Source organism: Macroventuria anomochaeta, assembly GCF_010093625.1.
Source record: "Macroventuria anomochaeta strain CBS 525.71 unplaced genomic scaffold BU25scaffold_16, whole genome shotgun sequence".
Classification (NCBI taxonomy): domain Eukaryota; kingdom Fungi; phylum Ascomycota; class Dothideomycetes; order Pleosporales; family Didymellaceae; genus Macroventuria; species Macroventuria anomochaeta.
Genome location: NW_022985377.1, coordinates 565,434 through 581,020, shown reverse-complemented (window position 1 = coordinate 581,020; position 15,587 = coordinate 565,434). Strand labels below are relative to the sequence as shown.

Below are 15,587 nucleotides of genomic sequence, written 5' to 3'. Positions count from 1 at the left end.
AGGCTAAGCCCCGATGTGACTGTGCTGCTGAGGCGGCAGTGGCGCAGGGCAAATCGATCGCCTCATGCCCAGTGCCAACGATAGCAGCATTGCTATAGGCGCCTTACTGTTCACATTGGCAGATTGTCACATTTGCAAGCCACCAGAAGAGAAAGCGATAGCGATGCGCTTGTGAGTACCGTAAAGGTGTGTACGTAGGAATGTAGGTTCTTTATGCGCCACCAAGGTATCGTGTATCCATTTAGTACTCCAAAAGCAAATAACACCAAGGTGAAGATCAACAGATACGCCGAAGCGTCATCAACCCCTGTCATGCCAGTCCACTAAACGCCTGCAATGCTGCTTCCCCCTACTCCAATGTATCGTTCCCAAAAAGACAAGCCCTCACGACCAGCCCAGGCCTCAGGTATACACAACGTCTACTCCGCCCAAGACCGTGTTGAAGGACCAGAGTATTCGTAAGGCCAAAGACACTTAGGTGTCGAGTTCCTCAGGCGTCTGGTGGCGAGCGAGAACGAGGCGCTTGTACTCGGCGGGATCCTTGTCCCAGAGCTCAGCAGCCTGGCCGTTGAGCGGACTCGAGCTATACATCGTTAGCCTTCACACTCTTACACACTCTTCATCTCTCAACGACAGAGAGGCAGTACTCACTTATTCGGCTCCCCCAACAAACTCTGCAAACTCAACAACACCGTGCCAATGTTGTAAATCGCACTCCACTTGTCCTTCAGAATATCCAGACAGATCCTGCCCGAGAAGTCGACGTTAGGGTGGTAGATTGGTGTCTTGAACAGCACTGTGGGTGCGCTGTAAGGGTAGTTGTTGGCGAACTCCATCGACAGCTTGAAGACCAGCCCTGCGTATGGTGTGTCGGCGGGGCCGTCGATGGTCGCGGTCCAGAGCGTGATGTCGGAGTCGGAGGGGAAGGCGGTGATGCCTGGTGTGGGCTTCATCATGATGTCCATGAGTTCCTTTTGGAGTCTGAAGGGTGTCAGTTGGTGGGCGCGAAGGTTGAAGAACTTGAGGCGAAAGGGCAACGAGTGTGTAGGTCTGGAAAGGTATTGCGTACCGCTGGGCGACTGTTGCGTTGCTGCCTGCCATGTCCGCGGTGTTGTCTAATGTGTTGATCTCGAGGAAGCTTTCTGTCGTGTACGCTGAAGCTAGGTGTTGATACCCTACTCAAGCTCTTGAAGGTTCACCTGTCGATGTGAATGTGATGCGTGAAGATGGGGCTTTGGATCCTTCGAGGAAGCAGGCGGAAGTGTCCAAGAAATCGAGTAGTAATTTCAAGTACTAGTGTGGGTGTTGTGTGATGGGAGCGCGTGGTTGAGAGCTTGATATCTTTTGTCAGGCACGCTGTGTTGTGTTTTGGGTCCCTGCGTCTGCCGGGGAAACGCTTTGCGTGAGATCCCTGCACGCGTCTGCGGCAAGTCTAGCCCTTTTTATTGCCGATCGCACACGTCGAATCGCTGCGCGCCAGGCATGCGTCTTTGGGGCAGGATGCAGGATGTTGATGAGACGAAATTGCAGGGAAGCCATCTGGAGTCCTGATGGTGCTTGGAGATGTTATTGGAAGTAAGACACGGGGATCTGGCCAGCAGATGCTTTGCAAGAGATCAACCACAAAGGCTCGCAAAGGCACGAACAGCATAACTGGACAACTGATTGACGCAGATTATAGATCATCCAACCCACCCATCTCCTTCTCTTCCACCAGCCTCCTCTCGAGGCTACACCTCAACACCCTCTTCTCCTCCAACACACCCCATTGCTTCAGCCGATCGTCTTCCCTGTCCCAATACACCGCCCACCCATACCCACCCTTCTCCTCTTCCACAGCTACCAAGCTCTCCTCATCCTCGAGCGTCAAACCCTGTTCATCCTCTGTCCAGTCCCATGGACCCACTGTGTGATGCTTTGCTTCTGACCTAGGACCGTACTTGAGCTCTCGCGTCTCGCTGTCCGCGTAGATCCAATTCAACTTTGGACGCATGGTGTTCGACTTCGCCTTCGGTGAGGCCGGTATCGTGCTTACGAGCCCCAGGATGGGAGGTGCGGGCATGGGCCGGTGGGGAAGGTCGAGGTTTTCGGTTGGGAAGGGGTAGAAGAAGCCTGTGAAGGGGTGAGGCGTCTCTCCGCTGTCAGGGTCTTCTTTCGGCAGGCCAGTCTTAGAATCTTTCGGCCATAGTCGAAGCTGCATGTGCTTGTCAATGCGCTGCGCATTGCGCGGGTATGACTTGGACGTACCTTGCCGTCTTTCAAGACAATGATTGCGCCGTGGACCTCTTCCCTCTTTCTTGACTGCGCATCGCAATATACATCTAGGTAGAAGGGTTCCTGGCGTTCTGGCGCTTCGGCCTCTTCGTCAAGTAGCTGCTGTTGGTGAACGGCTTCGCTTGCGCCTACGGCTGTGGGAAGTCCAGCTATTGTGAGTAAATCTAATAAGACCATTATTCAAGTTTGATCAAGTTGTCACAATAATGCAAGGGATGCTGTCAAGACTTCACGCAACTGCAACATGGTGGGGTGATGGAAACTCCAAGAAAGTTGTTGTTGGAGCTGGCTAGGATGCGGCACGATGCTGTCATCGGTCGCGCGACTGTGGGGTTGAGCTTGGACCGATCCACTTGTGCAGAACTTCCAACGGTTCTCATTTCTGCACAACGAGGGTCACACATTTTCCTCCTACTGCCCTGGTGTAAACTTTTCTGATATTCGCCAGCTCTGCCATCGAGGGTAACATTGTCGATCTTCTTCATCCATGGGAGAAATCAGGTTTGCGTAGTCTTCGAAGTCGACAATGTAGCTACAGACAATTAGCTGGTGGTTGTCGGTACAGTTGGGTTTGCCATACCACTTTCGGGTTTGCTCGTCCCACATGAGATTGCGCAAGACATAGTCTTTAGGATCAATTCCACGGCTCTAAAGTTCGCTGCAAACATATTAGCATACATCCGGGCCACGCAAAGTCAGCATCGCTCATAGGAGTGCCGTCTTGAAAGCCTTCCTAATCTCATCCCTCTCCTCTTTACTCCGGTTCCAGAAAGCCACGACATCCGCCTCATCCCGGGGCACTCTTGCCATTAGAATGAACACCACAAACCCCCCGACCATGCCTTCCTTGTAGATACCTGGCATGAGCCAATCTGCGGTGTTGTCTAGGAACTGCGGCGCGTACGCACAGTCTGTCTTACGGAGCCGTTTGAGTGCTCTGATCTCGTTCAGAGTTTGTCCATTCGGTACTTCGACTGGATTGGTAGCCTGGTACAGCAGCTCTTCTGCCTGCTTCAGTTCTGTGAGTCTGCGCTTGTACTCTGTGGAATCGCAACTTGCAGTGAGCACCCTGATAGTCTCTGACATACAGCTGATAAACACAGATGCCTTGTCGGTTCCTTTAATCCTGCGCATGGGTTAGAAACTGCCATTCGTTTAAGACTGCGGTTCTCGCTTACTGGTACTTCACCTTGATCATGGCCCGTGTGACCCCACGATATAGGTCTTCTGGATCGTAGACACATATACATTCGAACACCTATCTAGCCTCGAATGGCGGCTCTCCCTGTTGGTACTTCGGGTGTGTTAAAGCTTTTGTCAACTTCCATCCAGAGCCATGGGAGAAGCAGACAATAACGCCAAGGAAAGTTATATGGTTGTCGCAGCCTGTTGTCAGTTCGATTGGCTCTTGGTGGAGACCTGCTTCGACCTGCGCATCGTAGACTTGTTGTTCGAGAGCCATTACTCGGATAATGTCGAGGCTTCCTGCTGGAGAAATTTGGGACGGTGTGATGGCGGTCGCAGGCGTTGTTTTGTTGATGGTGCCTTTGTTTGCCTACTGAAAGGGAAGAGCAGACGCAAGCAGCTAACCAATATAGGTATAGCCCCAGGAGCATCGTCTCCAGAAAGCTACTTCACTTGGACACGCACAAAGATGCCTTCTCCAAAGACACACACTATGCGCTTTTTCTGGAAACATTGCGGGTGAACAGTGAGCTTCACTCGAGGGTCATCGGCACTATGGGACATATAATTACCAACCAACCGTACTTACTATACGCCTCAAAGCATCCAGTCCGCTTCCTGTTAGCCGTTTCTATATCAAGACCACAGCTTCAACTCCTCAAGCGGTGGTAAATTAGTCCCATCATTCTATTACGTTCTTCTGGTGCTAACAATGAACAGGTCCGCCAGGCTCTGCGACCATGGCAACTCTACCAGATTGGACCCTCAACGCAGAGCAAGTACTTTGTCATGGCATGCCAGCCTTGAACATAGGTGAGCCTTGCACACAAACAGTGCTCAAAGCACCTGCGATCCGAAAGCACTTCACTGGTATGGTTTCCCAATGGAATTCTTTCGAGGGCGACGTTCTAAAGGAATGGAATCACGAGCGTACAAAGGCTGAACTACGCGCCTGCAAAGGCGTTCCCGTCGCTATGAATCCGGCAATCAGAACACTCAATGAAAACGTTGTAACGCCCGAACGAATCCAGTGTGGAGGGGAATGCACGCTCTCTGGTAGGTTTTATGCAAATGCACTCGCACTTGTCATCCACGCAGTTCAGACGATGGCTACCCATTCGTACGGATCTGGCGACAACTCATACCTTCCAACACAGCTCACGTTTGGTGATGCCTGGATTCGAGACATTTTCATCCGCGACAATAGATTGCAGCCTAATGTAGTGGGGAAAGCTCCAGATCAATGGTACGGATGAGGTACGCCTAGTGGGAGAATTCAAGTTTTCCGCCCACGTAGATCTTGGTGCCATGGTCAGCAAGATAATGCGAGCGAAATCTACAGAGCTTTGCAAAATTCTTCAGATCATGACTTCTGCGTGACTGACATCCTCCAGGTCAAATCGCACATTACACGGTTGGGCCCCGGCTGAAACATGCATTCCTTTCATATGGCTTCACCACACTGCAGATGGCGACGGTAAGCCTTTTCCTCGAGTTTACGTCTCGGAAGTAATCAGCAATAGTGACACCTTGAATGAGACGAATGGGAGGATAAGCATACGGGTTGCTCTTTTCTACCTTGTGCGCAAATCCTCCTCGCAAACGGAAGAAAACTGCGTATCTCCGAAAAGACACTAGAGCTGACGAAAGACTGGGTCAGGTTTTTGAATGATCCATTTCGATTTGTCGCGACCCACAAGGCTTAAGCCCTCGTGCCTATGCTCTCTATTGGCGATCGTAGTTCGTTACGGGGATGCTCGGCCATTATGGGCGCATTTTGGCCAGACATGTGTGTTGCATAGGTACACCCTTCGAGGTCTGCGAGCGCCGGCGATCGTCGCTCCGAGATGAGAAGTGAAGGTGTCTGCACGTGTTGGACTCTGTCGCACTTGCGCACTCGTTCCCCTTAGTTCATCGACTTCCATCTCGTACTCCATCACCATAGTACCATATCTCCACCAGCTTTGGCCGATCTATCATTGTTAATCGCTTTTCGCAATCCTCGGGCTCGTTTTACGACGGACAAGCGATGACCCTAAATAGACCGCCCTCAAGCTGGATGAGACATTGCTCGCTTTTACTTCCCCCAAATCGCCGCTGACAAACACTACTTAGCACCGCTGCATACGACGCTGTAGCAGCGAAGACCTCAGCTCTTTTCGCGTTGGTACACAATGCAACACTCGCAGCAGACAGCAGAGTGAACATCGCCACAAGACCCAACTTCGCTTCCGGGCTGGAGACCAGGTAAAGAGTCACAATCGCGGCGACACGCAAGACGGTAGCAAGAATCAGGTCTAAGGTGGCGACAGTCCGGACGATGTGTGAGTTCCTGTACAGGGCTGTGCGGTCAAGAAAGTTGGTAGCATCCCGCTTCTTGAGCAGCCAGTGATCCCGCAGCAGGCGCGATAGATGATCCGTCTCCAATGGCTTCTGAAGTGTAACAAGGTCAATCTTGGAGTCTAGAAATTCGCTAGCGCGACCCGCGATAAGATCCAATGGGTTCTCCTGAGTTGCCCCCAAAGCTGTTCCTTTCAGGAATTCTTTATACGCCTCGAGGACGCGATCGCTTGGTTTACTGAGCTAAGCCACTTGTGATCTCAACGATAAATGCTCATCTTCGCATGTCAGCTCCAACATCCTTCCGGGGAGGTCTTCATGACTCGCAGCCAGCTTACATTACTCTTCCAGAACAGTCTGACTGTCTTCAAGCTTTTGCAGCAACTTGCTCTCGATGCTGTCAACGACTTTGGCATTCTCCGACAGAGTCTCCCAGCATTGCAGCGCTTCCTGAGCATCAATGGATTTCGCATTTCGCGCTTCGTCCAACGCATCTAGCTCAGCCTCAATCTCCTATAATCCGCAAGGTAAGCTCCGAACCAACGATACCGCTGCACAGTACTAAAAATGGTAACAGAGCACATCGACATGTCAGCCATACCGAATAGAAGGTATGCGGAAACTTGTCTCCGCAGCCAAAGCAAAGCCAGGATTGTCAGACTCCCCAAGGCTGAACAAGACGTCGCAAGGCAAGCAGAAAAAGAACGGCGGGAGAATTGGCAAAGGGAAATGGACACACTTGAACAAGCTCAGATAATCAACGCCCAACAACCCTCAGCTACGACAACTCCGAGTCCAGCGTCAGCGGCTACACCCCAGCCACCGTCGTCGCCTACAAAACGATCTAGCTTTTGGCTAAAGCTCAAACGTCAGAGAGGGCAGAAGCCATCAGTCAGTCGAACTTGAAGGTGGGTTCAAGGTTTCGATGGATCGCGGATAGAGTCGATTCTGAAGTGCTGATGCTGACACGTCCGCCATCGATGGTTCAAGCCAGTGATGCATGTTGATTCTCAAGTGCTGATTTCAAACATACTTGCTGGCCGTAGCTTTCCTTTTGTGTATGTATCAAATTCTTGTTATGGAGTGTCGATCTGCTGTATATTTATGATACCCTAGAGCAGAGAATAGACCGTATTACCGCCTCACTTGCACACCTCTTCGCAATCAACCGCGTAACCCATCGAGTCCACTATAGTCAGCGCCCCAGACATATGCGCCGTAGTATCGATTGTAGTTCTGCATCCAGACAGCTCTGTAGCCTTTGATTACTGCTCTCAAGTCTTCCAGGAACTGTGCAGCCTCGTCTTGCTCTTCGGCATTTTTTGACGGGAAGTACTTGGATTTGATGACATTGAACCAGAAAGTTGTCTCGGCTGTCGCCATCAGTCCGAGACCAGCATAGACAGTGTAGCGTACTGCTGGTCGCGCCTCCCGAATCTGAGCCCACAAGTTGAAAGACGACGCCGAGTTCTCTTGAGGTGGGACGGCTTTGTGTGAGGAGATGTGTCTCCTGGATAGTGGGGCGAGTTGGGTGCTCAAGCCTGGTAGGCTGTGCAGTTGGCGTGTTGAAAAAGGTGAGGCTCTTCGCGCTGGTACCAGCATCTGGACTGCACCAGCGAACATGATGTTTTTGTGGTTTGACGACAAACGAGTATTGAGGGAGAGACTTTGACGTCTGACATGAGAGGCCTACCGAGCTGTACTTACCTCTGTCTGCTCTACTCAGACATCTCGCACTTTGTTGCCTGTTACTCGGTGTTGTTGTCGCAGTCAGCAGCCAAGCCTCAGCCTCTCGTTCCGGATGAAAATCGCGAAATCGACGCAATTTCCCACTAGCCGCGACAACGGGCGAGGGGTGCTCATGTGCGCCGGTGACGTCTGCTTCGCAACCAAACAAAGACGTGCGAACACATGGTGCGGGCGTGGCAGATGCTCATGGCCAGTGGCCAAGTGATGGCTGTTGATGTCAGAGACATGCTTGACGCTTGTCAGCCACTCCCTTTTTCCCTGTTTGCTGGATCGCAGCGCGGGGAAGGAGCGAACAGGGATACCGCGGCATGGTCCATATCCACTTCGTTTGTTGATGACCCACCCTTTTGCATGCATCACTCAGGAACGCAAAGCAAACTCCATGCGCCTTGGGGCACGCAGCGCTCAACCCTCAACACACCTACCACCTGTTTTCTGCACTGTTTTTGACCCTGTAGCTAGCTGTCCACTCGAGTACTATGCACACCACCGCCCATCCCGCCGCACTGCATCCAATATCTACTATAACCGTCCAAAACTTAAGACTGCCGCCCGTCCTGGTAGCCCCGCGGTAGCACAACAGCACGCATGTCGACCAGCAGCGCGGGCTGCATTCCTGGGCCGCGCTGTTGCTGTGGAAGCAGCGACTGCGCCTTCCTCGCCCATAATGGCCGCCTGCTCGACGGCCTCGAACGGGACGTCTCCAAAGCTGCACAGCTCGGTCAAGTATGTCCACGCTCGCATGCCCGCCGCCCTGCTGCCCTCACCTTCGCGCCATGCCGCTGACCTTTGCTCTGCAGGCCCTGCTCGTCCGCCATGAAGCCTACGTCGCCGACTCGGAGCGCGAGCGCCGGCAGATGATGGCCAATATCGAGCGCCTGGAGAACGAGAAGCTGGAACTCGAAGCCAAGAATGCGCAAACGATCAAAGAGAACCGCGACCTTCTGGACCAGCTCGAGCAGCTGAACGAGTCCGTCTGCGGCTCAGATGCTCAGATCCAGGCGCTGCAGGACACGCTGCGCTCGACCGAGGAGGAGCTGCAACGGCTGGCGTCGTTGGCCGCACGCACGCAGCTGCTGGAGGCGCAGCTATTCGACCTGGAGAGGGAGCAGTCGCGGCTGCAGCACAATCTGGAGACCAAAACAGTCGATGAGCGCACGGCCATACAACGCTGGCAAAAGGCCGAACGAACGCTTGGCGATCTGCAGGATCAGATCGACCGTATCGAAAGGGAGGCTGGTGAAGAGAGGGAACGCCATGTTGAAGTCGTCGCGCGTATGGAGCGGAGGATGGCCGTCGAGGGCGAGCTGGGCTCAGCAGCAGCACGTCTAAAAGCAAAGGCCGGGCAGGAAAAGGGTGGTAGCACTGTCGTGTCTCATTTTGTCAAGGACATACTCTTGGACAATGCGAATCTGCAGCACGGCATACTGGAGCTGCGGGAGATGCTGGTCAACTCCAACGAGGAAGTCGAGCGGTTGCGAGACCAGCTGAGGATACACCAGCCTGTCTCCACATCGCCAACCCAAGAAGTTCCCAGGTCAACGCTTGACAAGGAGATAGATCTGGAGACTGACATCGTCGAACCAGTGGGGGGTCAGGAACTGCACATCCACCATCACTACCATGGATCGAAACCAAGCAAGAACCCACCCAAGGTACAGGCTCAGCGACGATACAGCAAGAAGAAGCGCTTCAGCCTCACATCCGGTCATTTCGATCCTGCACCGCCCCTCGGCCGAAACTCGACCGCTACCATCCTCTCCCAGACTGCCGTCACTGTACCCAATTCTCACCGCTGGTCACAAGCAACGACACTTGGCCCTGGTTCCCTTCCAAGTTCGCCGGTATCCGACTCGCATCGCGGCTCCATGTACGATCGTGTGTTCAGCGATGCAGCCTACGACTCCTCAAGACCTACCAGCCCCCCTGACTCGATCGACATGCACTCCCCCATGTTTGGCCCTACAAACTCTAACGACGTTTCTTTCGACCTAGATTCGACACCTCGTCACCACCGAAGGAGCAGATCGCGGGGTCTGAAGCCCCCGATGATGCTGTCAACATTCCGCAGTGCTAGTAGCCCAATCGTCATGGCCACCAAGAGTGCTGCTCATGCTGTTATCTCCGCTGTCAGCAGTCCCGTTGGCTCATACACAAACGATGCATTCGCTCTTTCGCCCACCCCCTCAATACACCCTGAACCTCAAGCCGCAATACCCGAAGAAAATGAGGATGCCTCAGTCCTGGTACCCGAACACGTCCTAGTAACGCCAGACGAGACTGAAACCGACAATGATCTCATATCACCTGTCACGCATACACGACCTGCGCTACGTCACCACGCATCTCATGAATCGCTCATATCAATTTCTGGAATGGACATACATACCCTACAATCTCGCCCTGCCCAACTTCTAATGTCAAATCGATCACGCTTCTCCACACCGAAGGGCGCTGGCTCAGCAGATCCTGAGCTCACTCCATGGACAGCTACTGCTCACGGCAGCCTCTCGCAAGGCAGAGCTGATAGCAACCGCAGTCGCTCTTTCCTGTACTCCACAATCACAAATCAGAAATGTGGCCCACGCAAGAATGAAGGACCAGCAACTGGCAAGAGCTCTGGAGGTTGGTTCTTCGGCAAGTGGGGCGCTACACCAACATCTATTTCGACATCACCTGCCGCGTCACCGTCACTGCGGCCGACTTCCTCTGGGTCGCGCCAAACACAGTCTTCGCAAGACACCGCAAAAGCAACACCGCCTGAGCCTACAACCGCGAAGGGGAAAGCTGCCGCCAAATCCACAGTTGCGAAGCCGAAGCTCAGGCCGAGTGGTGTCAATCAGAACGGTCCGATCTGGGGCTTTTTCGACAGCATACCTGAGACCCCAACAAAGGTTGTGGTGATGGACTACGACGCTGAGGCGTTGGGAGAGGCGCTGAATGACCGCAGTCCACCTCGTGTGATCAGTGGAGTCTAAGCGGGATCAGTGGGCTTGTGTATGACATTTGTTCATACTACTTTTTGGATACCTCATCTATTACTAACTTTTACTATCATTTAATAACTTTCCTACTGTTTGGGATAAAAGAAACGCGTTGTTCACTTTTCTTTGAATAGAAGAACCATATGTGGATACGACAGATGTGCTTGGATAGAGGAAACGAGAGGGCTTTGTGCATGGAGAGTGGTGGATTGTGAATATACCCCGACACCGTACGGTCGTCTCATATGTATGGCAAGAGCAGAGAATAGCATAATACTTAACCGTTTGTGGCTTGGACATGGACTGCAGTTTGGACGTGTTTGGTGGACCACAAATCCTTGTATGATGCTACCTCCGTTGCTATGCCATGTCTCAATTGGATGTTAAGCATTTCGATGGACAGGAAAGTCTGTCAACGATCGCATTACTGCGCAGGGACATCTGACAGCAATCTCTATGCCATTGCTAGATTGCCTGTGAAGCTACTAAAACCTGAAGAAGTACAGATATCCCTACCCAGCCTGGTCACAACTCACGTTCGGCCGCGAAGAAGAGTGCCACAATGGCTCTGTTCATGAGGGTTACGGGTGCAAGAAGGTACGGTTCTGGTATCCAGTCGCGGAGCGCGAAAGGAGTAAGAGTGAAGTGGGGGTGCGTGTCCAGGGAGGGATAAGATGTATGGTGATCTGAAGAGGGTGCATCGGAAAGAGGTGGGAGATGGATACTGACCTGCCTTATGGAGACTATGAGGCCAGTCGGTACGCATTCACGGTTTGAACATGTGCTAACAGCATCTAGTACCCCGTAGAACTACGAGAGTTGTGCGATGAACGAAACTCCTGTCTCGGAGTGATTGTCTCACCGCTATATTCTCATATATTATTACTGCATGAGCAGTGTCGGTCGGAGGCTGTGTATCAACACTTGTATTGCCATCTGTGTTGTTGTTCGGTGATGTTCTTGTCCAGGAGTTCTCAGCTCAGAGGTAAGTGCACTTGCTCTTGGGCGGTGCCTTCCACAATAGGATATCATGTGACTTAAGCCATGTAGTTACATTATTCGTCATCCGTTCCGTCGTTGCAAGTGTTCTGTCTATGGGCGGGGAATTTTTGCTGGGCGAGAGGAAGTTCTGGGTGTACGTCGCGATCGTGTGACCTGCTTTGCTGCTCATTGGCAGGCTTTGGTTCATCGCGGCAAAGCAGTCTGAACAATTATTTTCAAAGAGGGCCATTCGAAAGAAGTTAGACAGATGGCATTCTGCCTAATGAGCACTACCCCCTCTTCTCTGTACAATCCAGGTTTCTGTCAGGCCGCCACAACTACGGAATGTATCAGTCTGTTGATGCATGAGATATGAACGCAGTTCAGTTAACACCTGTGCTCTTAATCCCGATCTCGTAATTGTGGGTACTCAGTTTCAGCTACAGGGCTACCTCATAGGAGCCATCCGGAATCCGGGATTGTATAAAAACCCGAATCTCGAATCGAGTTTAACATAAAGCCTTAGCGCTCGAAAGCACAAACAATTCAGAACCCAGCAACGAAAACTCGGCCTTAGATCCTCCTCCTCATTTTGCTCGACGCAATGGCTGATCCAATCCAACTCACATCACTCAATCCACGCGAAGCCGTCACAGATGCTCTCCACCGCTGCATTCTTGGCATCGACAGCAACAACAGAGACCTTTTCAAATCAGCATGCTTAGCCAACGAGGAAATGACTTTTGTCGGGGGTGGATTCACCGTGGAAGGCTGGATCGCGATTAAAGAGTTATTCGAACGGATTTTCGTCCTAGTCACCACACACATCACCAGCAACATCCGAGTTGAAATGGAGGACGGCGCGGACACAGCGTTCATGACAGCCCACGCCATTTCATATCATGTACGACCGGACGATGCGCTGAAGCTAGAGGACACATCTTATACGGCATCGAGCCTATACTCTATCGACCTTGTCAAGAATGGCGACGATGGCTTGTGGAAGATCAAGAAGTGGGATATTAAGGTGCTGTGGACCACGGGTGATAGAGCAGTTCTCCATGGATGAAGTCTAACATGCCACCATCATCAATAAATGAATATTGCATACGTGGGCGCGCTCGCGGTTCAAAGGTCTTACTTGAACTCTTCGTGCATCCAGGCTGTTCTCACAATACGTCGCTTTAGGCAACCACGCCAACATCAGGTAACTATGCACGGTCCACGCACCCAACACCCGCACTTCTGCCATTATATACACCATTCCAACAAAGTGAACGCACTCAGTACCTTTTACAAGTCTATAACATCGCTATGGCCAGGACCAAGCAATCAGCTCGTTCCTTGCTCGACGATGACACCACTCCTGCAAGAGTACTGCGGACACGACAGATGCCAATACCAAAGAAACAGGTTCGTCTGTCCTGAGCACAAAGCATCCATTGGAATTAATCAGGAGTAGAAGCCAAAGTATACCTGCAGTTGCAACAGCACTGCCGCTGCCGGTCAACATAGCTCTCAGTGTTCCGTAAAGCGCTGCGTGGAGCCTCTCGCCTGGAACATCGATGCCGACTCCGTTGTGGCACAGACAGATTGTCCACTTTTTACCACCATTCCAAAGGAGCTCCGGGATCTCATCTATGAGTACGCGCTTACCGAAAGCACACACAATCAATCTGGCCAAGTCGAACCGAGCATGAGATCCACGAACTTACGCCGTCGAAGAGATCATGAGCAGAGCCAACAACGTGATCGCGCAGAAAACCTCCTCTTGACCTGTAGGGCCATCTATTTGGAAACATTTTTGCTTCCCATTCGCCTGAACCCCGTTCAGTTCCCGTACTTCAATGGAATATCCCGTTCCGCGCCAAAGATCATGCTTCCTTGGCAGTTTGCAAACATCCAATCTCTCGACATCGCCCTCCAACAGACGGCGCTGGAGGGTGACTCCCTGTACAACTTCCTCTTCAGCCCAACAGGCTGGCAGCCTGAAGCACGACACAAGGGCGTGTACGTAGCGCCATATGTCGGCCTCAAGAACACAGCCGGAGGCAGCTGCCGGTCTTGCGACTTCACGCTGCTCCCTGCGGGTTTCGATGATGAAAGGCTGCATCTCAGCGATGCTCTTGAGGAGTTGCGCTTGCCACCTGGATTTCAGAAACCAATGTCTGATATGCGCCTACAACGCGCAAGGCCCCTCGTTCAGTTGACACTTCGCTTGTTAAGCAGGAATTGGTGGACCTGGACCGATGACCCAAACAGCACGGATGCTAGGCACCATCACCTGGGCCTCGAGCCTGCGCTCGGCGATGGCAGTGCTGATCTTAGCCAGCGTCCGACCAGTACACGGATGCAGGAACTAGCACAGCAGAGGCGCGATGGGTATAGACCAGTCTCAAGATCCCCTCTGGCGAAAACGATGCCGGGTTGGGCGCACGTCATCGCCAAATTGCCCGACATCAAGACCCTTGAGCTGGTCTTGGAGACATTTGGAGAGAAGAAAGCACAGCTGGAGAAAGTAATCGATTGCGCAAAGATGTGGCGCTTTCCCATCGCAGACACGCAATTCGAGTTGGCGTGGGACGGCAAAGTGGAGGAAAAGCGTTGGAGCAAGCCGCTCATCGAAAACTGGGAAACTCAACGCGGAGATTGGCACGCTCAAAGCACCGAGTTCGAAGCGCGAACTGTACGTTTCACTCGGCGACGCATGGCCCCAGGATCTATTGATGAGGACTGCAAGGTCCACTAGTCTTCCATATTCACTCCTTACAATTTCAACATAACCTTCTCTTCCCTCCCCTTCAGTTTCGGATGCTGCGTAATAGCTGGCCTCGTAAGTGAAAAAAACGCCGTTCCGCGAGAACGACTTCAAAGTCCGATCAAAACTTCAACAACCACACATCATCTAACCTCTCATTGTCTTCACCAAGCCCTCCATGCACAACCACGCTATCGTTCCCCAGTCCCTCTCCCTTGACCACGTCGGCGTCGAACCAACCCCTGTTCGCAGGCGTTCCCTCTTCACCGCTGTTCGGCTCCAGCTTTGTCCACCACTCCTCACTGATATCGTAGATCCATACGTCCCCCAACATCTTCCCCGCCCCCGCATGTCCCAAAGAACTCGGATCCCGCTCGCCAAACAGCGTAAGCAACTTCTGCTTGCGCCCAAGCTGAACGGGGAGGAGCGCGCATACACTTCTTGCCTCGGGTCCATCGCTGCCGTCAGCCTTGAAGCTCTTCGTACTCCACGAATTGGTTTCGGTGTTGAAGATATCGACACACCCACCGACCTCGGTCTTGCCGTCGAAGCCGTTCATGCGGTACAACTTCCCGTTGCTAAACGCAATACTCGTGCCTCCACGATGCGGCGCGGGAGCGTCGGGAAGCTGCGTCCATGTCCGCTCTTCGCTGTTGAAAGCCCAGAGATCAGCTAGACGGCCTGAGGTGGGACAGCCGGCGTGGACGTAGAATATTGACTTGCCGTCGGAGGTTGAGGTGTGGTAGCTGCGTGCTGGCGGAAATGCGGCAGAAGAGTCGGAGGGAGTGAGTTTTTCCCAGGAATGTGAGGTGGGCGTGTATTTCCAGACGGCGCCGGATTCTTCTACGGGCGCCATGTCCACGCCGCCCCGGCCGGAGAAGATGTATAGTGCATCGTTTATGACGGCGGACGCAGTGCCTACACGAGGACTGGGTGCGTTGCTTACGCTTTTTGTTTCGTGGTTTAGTGATTCTGGAGATGGTAGTATGGTGACGATGCTGGAGTACCTTGATGGCGAGATTGGAGGGGTGGATTTACCAGCGTTGAGTGCAACAATGTCCACCTTGTCATCTACGGGTTGACGAGGCTGTACTTCTCCACCGAATATACACACCTGGCCATCGACGACTGAGAGAACCTGGGATGATCGTTTGAGGCGGTCGTTCTTGACCAAGCGCTGCCAACTGCCTTTCAGCGTGTTAATGGGCATTGAGACGGGCATCGTGAGTCGACGACAAAAGTTCCTGGTAAGCGGTAATTTCGAGTGGACAGTTGAACGGCACAGGTTATATGTAGTTGACTTGAGCAATTGCGTC

The 15,587-nt window shown here is 52.6% G+C and overlaps 12 protein-coding genes across 12 annotated transcripts; 4 read left to right on the top strand and 8 right to left on the bottom strand.

Moving 5' to 3' along the window:
- Positions 1-166: 166 nt before the first annotated feature.
- On the bottom strand, positions 167-1,171 carry BU25DRAFT_410839 (ubiquitin-conjugating enzyme). Its single transcript, XM_033706399.1, has 3 exons — positions 1,070-1,171; positions 652-981; positions 167-583 (listed from the first exon to the last, which is right to left on the bottom strand). The coding sequence occupies exons 1-3, from the start codon at positions 1,099-1,101 to the stop codon at positions 475-477; spliced, it is 471 nt and encodes a 156-aa protein (XP_033561893.1). The 5' UTR covers positions 1,102-1,171; the 3' UTR covers positions 167-474.
- A 383-nt stretch (positions 1,172-1,554) lies between these two features.
- On the bottom strand, positions 1,555-2,787 carry BU25DRAFT_410836 (uncharacterized protein). Its single transcript, XM_033706398.1, has 2 exons — positions 2,248-2,787; positions 1,555-2,194 (listed from the first exon to the last, which is right to left on the bottom strand). Exons 1-2 carry the CDS (start codon positions 2,449-2,451, stop codon positions 1,676-1,678), a joined length of 723 nt encoding a protein of 240 aa, XP_033561892.1. The 5' UTR covers positions 2,452-2,787; the 3' UTR covers positions 1,555-1,675.
- BU25DRAFT_410835 (uncharacterized protein) lies at positions 2,700-3,478 on the bottom strand. The gene is made up of 3 exons (XM_033706397.1): positions 3,453-3,478; positions 2,855-3,400; positions 2,700-2,806 (listed from the first exon to the last, which is right to left on the bottom strand). Exons 1-2 carry the CDS (start codon positions 3,470-3,472, stop codon positions 2,980-2,982), a joined length of 441 nt encoding a protein of 146 aa, XP_033561891.1. The 5' UTR covers positions 3,473-3,478; the 3' UTR covers positions 2,700-2,806; positions 2,855-2,979.
- On the bottom strand, positions 3,224-3,798 carry BU25DRAFT_410834 (uncharacterized protein). The gene is made up of 3 exons (XM_033706396.1): positions 3,453-3,798; positions 3,334-3,400; positions 3,224-3,285 (listed from the first exon to the last, which is right to left on the bottom strand). The coding sequence occupies exon 1, from the start codon at positions 3,734-3,736 to the stop codon at positions 3,533-3,535; it is 204 nt and encodes a 67-aa protein (XP_033561890.1). The 5' UTR covers positions 3,737-3,798; the 3' UTR covers positions 3,224-3,285; positions 3,334-3,400; positions 3,453-3,532.
- Positions 3,799-4,105: 307 nt separating this feature from the next.
- Positions 4,106-5,070, top strand: BU25DRAFT_468748 (uncharacterized protein). The gene is given in 3 exon segments (XM_033710738.1): positions 4,106-4,127; positions 4,180-4,835; positions 4,854-5,070. The coding sequence occupies 1 exon segment, from the start codon at positions 4,200-4,202 to the stop codon at positions 4,713-4,715; it is 516 nt and encodes a 171-aa protein (XP_033561889.1). The 5' UTR covers positions 4,106-4,127; positions 4,180-4,199; the 3' UTR covers positions 4,716-4,835; positions 4,854-5,070.
- A 501-nt stretch (positions 5,071-5,571) lies between these two features.
- Positions 5,572-6,309, bottom strand: BU25DRAFT_310050 (uncharacterized protein; the record flags this gene model as incomplete). The annotated part of the gene is made up of 2 exons (XM_033702119.1): positions 5,572-6,037; positions 6,143-6,309. Coding segments are annotated over 2 exons (633 nt in total), but the record flags the coding sequence as incomplete, so codon positions are not given.
- Positions 6,310-6,518: 209 nt separating this feature from the next.
- BU25DRAFT_410833 (uncharacterized protein) lies at positions 6,519-7,752 on the bottom strand. Its single transcript, XM_033706395.1, has one exon. It carries the CDS (start codon positions 7,420-7,422, stop codon positions 6,964-6,966), a length of 459 nt encoding a protein of 152 aa, XP_033561887.1. The 5' UTR covers positions 7,423-7,752; the 3' UTR covers positions 6,519-6,963.
- Positions 7,753-7,805: 53 nt separating this feature from the next.
- On the top strand, positions 7,806-10,821 carry BU25DRAFT_392953 (uncharacterized protein). The gene is made up of 2 exons (XM_033704676.1): positions 7,806-8,274; positions 8,349-10,821. The coding sequence occupies exons 1-2, from the start codon at positions 8,137-8,139 to the stop codon at positions 10,524-10,526; spliced, it is 2,316 nt and encodes a 771-aa protein (XP_033561886.1). The 5' UTR covers positions 7,806-8,136; the 3' UTR covers positions 10,527-10,821.
- Positions 10,822-11,404: 583 nt separating this feature from the next.
- Positions 11,405-11,759, bottom strand: BU25DRAFT_58603 (uncharacterized protein). The gene has a single exon (XM_033711934.1). The coding sequence runs from the start codon at positions 11,719-11,721 to the stop codon at positions 11,512-11,514; it is 210 nt and encodes a 69-aa protein (XP_033561885.1). The 5' UTR covers positions 11,722-11,759; the 3' UTR covers positions 11,405-11,511.
- A 190-nt stretch (positions 11,760-11,949) lies between these two features.
- On the top strand, positions 11,950-12,599 carry BU25DRAFT_410831 (uncharacterized protein). The gene has a single exon (XM_033706394.1). The coding sequence runs from the start codon at positions 12,118-12,120 to the stop codon at positions 12,580-12,582; it is 465 nt and encodes a 154-aa protein (XP_033561884.1). The 5' UTR covers positions 11,950-12,117; the 3' UTR covers positions 12,583-12,599.
- A 123-nt stretch (positions 12,600-12,722) lies between these two features.
- On the top strand, positions 12,723-14,356 carry BU25DRAFT_58486 (uncharacterized protein). Its single transcript, XM_033711931.1, has 2 exons — positions 12,723-12,926; positions 12,976-14,356. Exons 1-2 carry the CDS (start codon positions 12,828-12,830, stop codon positions 14,260-14,262), a joined length of 1,386 nt encoding a protein of 461 aa, XP_033561883.1. The 5' UTR covers positions 12,723-12,827; the 3' UTR covers positions 14,263-14,356.
- A 36-nt stretch (positions 14,357-14,392) lies between these two features.
- Positions 14,393-15,529, bottom strand: BU25DRAFT_468728 (kelch repeat protein-like protein; the record flags this gene model as incomplete). The annotated part of the gene is made up of 1 exon (XM_033710737.1): positions 14,393-15,529. Exon 1 carries the CDS (start codon positions 15,491-15,493, stop codon positions 14,393-14,395), a length of 1,101 nt encoding a protein of 366 aa, XP_033561882.1. The 5' UTR covers positions 15,494-15,529.
- Positions 15,530-15,587: the final 58 nt, after the last annotated feature.

What these genes read in the sequence shown, in the direction of transcription:
- BU25DRAFT_410839 (XM_033706399.1), bottom strand. Translation starts at nt 1,101, where the DNA reads ATGGCAGGCAGCAACGCAACAGTCGCCCAGCG. An exon ending in AACGCAACAGTCGCCCAGCG is followed by an intron (nt 982 to 1,069) that starts GTACGCAATACC and finishes GACACCCTTCAG; the next exon opens with ACTCCAAAAGGAACTCATGG. An exon ending in TTGTTGGGGGAGCCGAATAA is followed by an intron (nt 584 to 651) that starts GTGAGTACTGCC and finishes AACGATGTATAG; the next exon opens with CTCGAGTCCGCTCAACGGCC.
- BU25DRAFT_410836 (XM_033706398.1), bottom strand. Translation starts at nt 2,451, where the DNA reads ATGGTCTTATTAGATTTACTCACAATAGCTGGACTTCCCACAGCCGTA. An exon ending in TTGTCTTGAAAGACGGCAAG is followed by an intron (nt 2,195 to 2,247) that starts GTACGTCCAAGT and finishes AAGCACATGCAG; the next exon opens with CTTCGACTATGGCCGAAAGA.
- BU25DRAFT_410835 (XM_033706397.1), bottom strand. Translation starts at nt 3,472, where the DNA reads ATGATCAAGGTGAAGTACCA. An exon ending in ATGATCAAGGTGAAGTACCA is followed by an intron (nt 3,401 to 3,452) that starts GTAAGCGAGAAC and finishes ACCCATGCGCAG; the next exon opens with GATTAAAGGAACCGACAAGG.
- BU25DRAFT_410834 (XM_033706396.1), bottom strand. Translation starts at nt 3,736, where the DNA reads ATGGCTCTCGAACAACAAGTCTACGATGCGCAGGTCGAAGCAGGTCTC.
- BU25DRAFT_468748 (XM_033710738.1), top strand. Translation starts at nt 4,200, where the DNA reads ATGGCAACTCTACCAGATTGGACCCTCAACGCAGAGCAAGTACTTTGT.
- BU25DRAFT_410833 (XM_033706395.1), bottom strand. Translation starts at nt 7,422, where the DNA reads ATGTTCGCTGGTGCAGTCCAGATGCTGGTACCAGCGCGAAGAGCCTCA.
- BU25DRAFT_392953 (XM_033704676.1), top strand. Translation starts at nt 8,137, where the DNA reads ATGTCGACCAGCAGCGCGGGCTGCATTCCTGGGCCGCGCTGTTGCTGT. An exon ending in AAGCTGCACAGCTCGGTCAA is followed by an intron (nt 8,275 to 8,348) that starts GTATGTCCACGC and finishes TTTGCTCTGCAG; the next exon opens with GCCCTGCTCGTCCGCCATGA.
- BU25DRAFT_58603 (XM_033711934.1), bottom strand. Translation starts at nt 11,721, where the DNA reads ATGAACCAAAGCCTGCCAATGAGCAGCAAAGCAGGTCACACGATCGCG.
- BU25DRAFT_410831 (XM_033706394.1), top strand. Translation starts at nt 12,118, where the DNA reads ATGGCTGATCCAATCCAACTCACATCACTCAATCCACGCGAAGCCGTC.
- BU25DRAFT_58486 (XM_033711931.1), top strand. Translation starts at nt 12,828, where the DNA reads ATGGCCAGGACCAAGCAATCAGCTCGTTCCTTGCTCGACGATGACACC. An exon ending in TGCCAATACCAAAGAAACAG is followed by an intron (nt 12,927 to 12,975) that starts GTTCGTCTGTCC and finishes AATCAGGAGTAG; the next exon opens with AAGCCAAAGTATACCTGCAG.